Source organism: Hippocampus bargibanti, linkage group LG18, assembly GCF_051943395.1.
Source record: "Hippocampus bargibanti isolate YZ-2025 linkage group LG18, ASM5194339v1, whole genome shotgun sequence".
In the NCBI taxonomy this organism is placed as follows: domain Eukaryota; kingdom Metazoa; phylum Chordata; class Actinopteri; order Syngnathiformes; family Syngnathidae; genus Hippocampus; species Hippocampus bargibanti.
The window spans coordinates 6,100,589-6,106,662 of NC_142751.1; the positions used below are offsets into that span (position 1 = coordinate 6,100,589).

The window sequence follows — 6,074 nt, forward strand, 5'->3', positions numbered from 1 at the left end:
ATATATATATATATATATATATATATATATATATATATATTGGATTGGATATGCCTTTATTAGTCTCACAGTGAAGAAATTTACATTTCACAGCAGCAAAGTGATGAAAGGATATGAAAGTATAAAAACGAAACGAAATACATGAGCTGCGTCAAAAGAACAAAAAAAAAACAAAATAACAATATATATATTATATATATAGATATGCACTGTTAAGCCGGCATGCTAACCTCTCGACTACCGGGCCTCCCCGATCCTTATTATGTTTATTTCAATCAGATATTTTATTTCTGTGGTGTCTAATACTAATGCTGTTTATCACTGAGACATTGAAAAATAGAAATAAAGCATCTTTTTTATTGATGGCAAGTCTCATCTGCAACAGCCAAATTCGGTGTTACTGAAAATAAGTTTCAGTATGTAGGCATATATGTGACAAACATGTCAATGTTTACATGTGAAGTCCTGCACATACTGTATTTCAGTGTGTCATTGTGTAATGTTGCCAAACATGTAACATGTTTTTTATTTTATGGATGACACGTTTCTCTGGTTAGGCTTTGACGTGAGCGTCTCTATGAAGACGTTGATGTGAGCATAAATAAAGATGTCAGCATAAATGTTGGTGACCGCTGATCTTAGTTTTGGCACATTAAGCAACATTTAGATCCCTATTTTACAGGATTAGGCTAGCCTGTGGTATAACACATTTGCATGTGCCGGTAGTATTTCATACTGCTAACGCGTCACAGCCAGTTATCTAGAAGTCCACAAATGAGTATCATGGGTAGAACAGATTATTCCAAAAGGGGATAGAAATGGACTTGCAATGTAACCTTTTTCCTCTGAACTATATATAGACTTCGGGGTGAACAAAAGGTAATAGTACTGCTTGCCGCGTTCTCATTCTGCCACCGTGGTCAAATGAACTTCCTGTGGAAGTCAATGCTTCCTCATGCTGGTTGTGGAAACGGAGTTCAGCTGAAGCACAGAGGGAACACTATAGAAATGGAGTCGTGGGGTCTGGGTGGGGGTGGGAGACTGCAAATCCACTTCTGTTTATTGTTTAACTTCCTCGAGGGATTGCAGCTCTTCCACATAGACACAATAGCACTTACGTTTAGATGTGAATATTCATCCCCACACTGCTCCCGTCTCCCCTTAAAAAAATTACAAAGGCTAGCATTCTGGATTATCTTTTTTGACATGACAGCATCATGTAAAAAAAACTTCCATTAACTCATTCCCTGCCAGACGAAAAATGTGTCCACTCCAGTGACAGGGTTTTTGTCATTTTCACTCAAATTTCAGGACCCGCAGAATATTGAGTTTTAGGACTACGTAAACATGCAATGCTGCATAAGAAACTCTCTTGTTTCATCGGGAAAAAAAGTTAATTCCTAAGTTTTATGGGTCTGGAGTTATCTGATCTTGAAATGGGGGCGACTGTGCAAAAGGCAAAGGCTGCCCCCCTGGTCTGACCAGCGCTGGATCTGCAACCGCAAGAAAAACCAAACCCGAACAAATCCGGAAATGGTGCTCAACATCATATTTTCAATTCCCGAATAAATTCGAGAATGGCAGTAAATGAGTTAAGTGGGAAGGACCGTCATTCTTGACATCCCATCACTACACGATAAATAATTTCATTGTGTTTTCCAGGTGTGGATCTTCATGCAAAGCAAACTTTTCAAACCGAAGGTTTCTGAGTTGTCATGCCAACAAACATTCTTATGCCTTTAAAGCGCACACTGTGTGTTGGCTTCCCAGCATCTTTTCTTTAGTTGAATCTAACACGCCACACCCATCTGCTCCTCATAATTGGGAAGTAAAATCAAAAAGGAAACAGTTGTACATTTTGGAGATGCTCGCATTTACTTTCACTGACACACAAAACAACTCACAGAATATTTACCGGCAAACATTCAGAGGCTTGCTCGCCATCACGAGTAAAATATGATGTAGCACAAGGTTTCAACATATACATGCAGGCGGAAGCAAAACAACAGGAGTGCAGGGGTGGGACACTTTCCCTTTTCAATTCATGACTTGAATGGACTCTGCGTATATTTGAAGCACGGAAGTACACGTTTATCAGTGCAGATCATTTGCCCAATGGCCAAAAAAAGAGGGTTTCACATTCTAAAGTCCAAAGTGGATTGCTCAAAAAACAAAGGTGTGTGTGTGTGAGGTACACAGTCGCCTGGAGGTGGTGGTCTTGCTGACTCACCTGTGACATTTGAGGTCTGAAATTGATCTCCTTCAGGTCAACGGATCCAGGGGAGAGATTGTGCAACATCTGGCACAGAAGTACCCCGTCACGCAAGGCTTGCGCTAAATCGAACACGGCAGCTGAGGGCCACACGACCCGGTGGTTTTGGGGCAGAACCTTGCAGTCTATTAACCAGCGTCCGCATTGTCTCCACTCCTCCATGTCTTCGGCTTTTTTTTACTCCACGGTAAATACACTGGAAATCTCACGAACGCACGAGACAGTCTCTCCCTTATTTCTCATTCAGTATCATGCAAATGCATAACTTTTTCCTCCTTGTGGTGGGCATATGCCGGCCGTCCGATCCGATCAGAGTGGCGATGCAAGCACTGCAAAATCAAAGCAGGAACAACACCCACCACCCTTTCTCGTGGTTCGGCTTCACTACACGGCGGCGGTGTCACTCGAAAACATTTTCCTCCTCTTCATCCTTCAAAAAAAGTTTCCGAGGCAAATGCAAATATTAAAGCGTCCCCATTGAAAGTCAGCGTGGTGCCAAACAAAACAGCTGCTTTGACAGCGATTGCACGCTAAAACACTTCGGCTCGTTCACTGGGTCACAACCAGGCAGCCGAGCAGTGTTCTCGCGTCCAACACGCCAAGAAAAAAAGATAAATACTTGGGGCAAGCGATCGTCCTGTTTGAACAACACACTGCAAAGCACACCGGGCTGTAGTGGGAACATCCAAACTGGAGGGGAACAACGACTTTAGCCGATTTACGTCGCACTTGGAAAGCGACGTCGCGAGTGCCTCCCTTTGCTGTGTTGGGATTTCCACCGCCTGGCGAGTCCTTTCTCTTTTTCTCTGTCTCCCTGTGTCCCTCCCCGGCGAACTAAAGAGATGTTCAAGTCCCAAAACTCGCGATCAGAGACAAAGGTCCAGGACGAGGCTTGCGCTCTTGAAGAAGCTCACTTCACCTCAATTCAAGTCAAGCTTCGGGACAGTGTTGACACTTGGTTTAAGAACCTCAACACATCGTCAATGAACATGCATTTCGAATCTGCCCTTTATTTATTTATTTATTTATGAATCAGATTTTTTTTTAGAAACTCTGTTTCATGATACACCCTCTGCTGGTAAATTCTGAGCACTGCATGGGCAGGGTTAAATGACTTCAGTTTTCCCATCAATTGCTCTACCAAATGAAAATTATACTACTCCGAATTATCGTTGATTTGAGAATAAAATGGTTGAAGTAAAAATTACTCGCTAAAAAGTACGTCATAGAGTATTCTCGCATTTATTGTTTTTTTTTTCAATCATAGCAAGAATGTCCACTACATAGTAATTTCATGTCGCAATATGCATATTTAAATATTGTTCAAGATCACTAACTAAAACAATATTGTTTTTTTGTGCAGTGTTTTGTCCAAAAAATAGTGGGACAAACAACAACAACAACAACAAAAAATAGTGGGAAGTAAAGTCAGAGTATATCAGATCAGAATCAGAATCATCTTTATTGCCAAGTATGTAGAACACACAAGGAATTTGTTTCCGGTAGAACACGCTGCACTAGTATCGTCGTCAAAAAAAAAAAAAAAAAAAACTGCTAAGTGGCACTATACAGTTCCATATGTATATATAAGTACGTTTGATTAACTCATGACTAATTAATATAAAAACCATTGATACCATGACCTATTGCTATATGCCCTACACGCACTCACACACATACACACACTGCTGCCCCATCCTGGCTGTATATATATATATATATATATATATATATATATATATATATATATATATATATATATATATATATATATATATATATATATATATGTGCGACCGCCACTAACATCAATATGTCACATGTACTCTGTCCATACCATTTTTGTCACGTCTCATTATCTAATTAATTCAAAGGTCATGATGCTTCCCTCACCTGTACCTTTCCACAGGGACATTTATGCATAGGATTAATTTATTTTCTCGCATGAAGGAGGCGGCACAACTTATGACGTGACACAACTTTTCAAAATCAGAATAATCTTTATTGGCCAAGTGTGGAGAACACACAAGGAATTTGTCTCTGGTAGAACACACTGCTCTAGTATCATCATAAAAAAACATATATATAATCTATTTTTTTAATGGCCTCCCTGTGTGGAGTTTGCATGCTCTCTTCGGGCCTGTGGGGTTTTCTCCAGGTTCTCGGGTTTCCTCCCGCATTCCAAAAAACATGCATGGTCGGCTGATTGAACACTTTAAATTGTCCCTAAGTATGAGTGTGAGAGTGAATGGTTGTTTTGCTCTGTGTGCCCTGCGATTGGCTGGCAATGAATTCAGGGTGTCCCCTGCCTAGTGCCTGAAGACGGCTAGGATAGGCTCCAGCACCCTCGCGACCCGAATGAGGATAAAGCGGTCTGAAAAATGGATGGATGGATAAATTAAAAAAAAAAAAGAACATGACAAATAAGTATGGAAGGATATTCCTAAATATAAATGATTCCACTGAGGAACAACAGTAAGGCAACGTGCAAGGTATTAAGCAGAGCAGTAAGGCAACGTGCAAGGTATTAAGCAGAGCATTTAGTTAAATATTGCAGCTTTAAATGCATTCAATTAGAAATAATGAATGTTGAAACTCTTTAACGCTGAGCTTATAAGAATTGAATTGATAGACCGTGATTGATGTCGGGACCCAATATTTATGATCTTTTTCTTGCAGAACATTCTGACCTGCTCATCCAACTCAAAGTACCAAGGTTTACTCTCCGTCCCTTTGTGTTGTACAAATGTTCTCTAAGAACGTTGTGGACAGCATCTAATATTAGAAATGAGAGAATTCTCATATTAAAAAACATTTGGGATGTTCTGGTTGATTGGAATATGCACTCAGATTTTATTGCCTTCTTTGAAGCTCTTGAAGGCCCTCTTAAAATTGATATTGGCCTCACTATTTTACACTTTGTCTGTATATTTGAGGAATGCGGGTGCAAAACTTAGTCCCACGGCGTAACACATAAATTCCATTGTTCATTTGCATTGTTATTCTCCAATGTGATGTTATGATGATGAGGAGATGAAATATTCAAAACATTCTCATTTCACAAGAGGCCCATCATGCTATTGACAGGGCAATGGAGCCAGCGTCGTCTTTCCTTCTGGGTCCTTGTTACTATTTATGATGACGCAGTGTTAGCGGCCCTCAGGTCATGAGTTTCCAACTAACACGTTTTATGGGCACAGTGCTTCATTCATGGTCAGACAAATTATTGTCTTCCACATAACTGCAGAGTGATGCCACGATATAGAACGGTATACATGGCTTGTAGAAAGACGCTACAAGCAACAAAAAAAAACTTGTGCTGAAGTGCAATAATTCATGAGTAAAGGTCAGGGAATGTCGAATGGACACAGTGGGTCCACCAAAATGTTACAGGCTAGCGGACCGGTGAAAGGGAGTTATGCATCTAAAATTGCGCACTGGATTTCAACTAAATAGTTTATCATCAGTAACAAATCGACCTTGACGTCGGTCCTCCTTATTTAGACACATCCATGCATTTTCAACACCGCTTAGCCTAAACGGGGTTACAGGAGCCTGTTCCAACTGACATTGGGCAGGAGGCCGATTTTACCCTGTGAACTGGTCGCCAGTCAGTCACAGGACACAGACACGGACGGATAACCATTCGCACCCATATTTACACCGTCACTGTGTGGGTACCGATTCCAGGCTGCCCGCAAACAAGTCAGGTGAGTTCACCACCACACCACTACACCATCAGCAACTTATTTCGATACATGCACATGTCATTTCTATGGTCTGGGTTTTACTGTAGGATTTG

At 40.8% G+C, this 6,074-nt stretch overlaps 1 protein-coding gene across 8 annotated transcripts in view; it reads right to left on the bottom strand.

The window, feature by feature from the left end:
* Positions 1 to 3,264, bottom strand: part of vav2 (vav guanine nucleotide exchange factor 2) — a 159,258-nt gene extending 155,994 nt beyond the window's left edge. For 6 of the 8 annotated variants that reach the window (XM_089020352.1, XM_089020354.1, XM_089020350.1 and 3 more), the window contains exon 1: positions 2,231 to 3,263. In XM_089020352.1, the coding sequence (XP_088876478.1) occupies positions 2,231 to 2,434 (204 nt within the window). In that variant the 5' untranslated portion in view covers positions 2,435 to 3,263. Of the gene's footprint in view, positions 1 to 2,230 lie in introns of all 8 variants that reach the window. The other 2 variants (XM_089020351.1, XM_089020355.1) reach the window with 2 other exon arrangements.
* Positions 3,265 to 6,074: the final 2,810 nt, after the last annotated feature.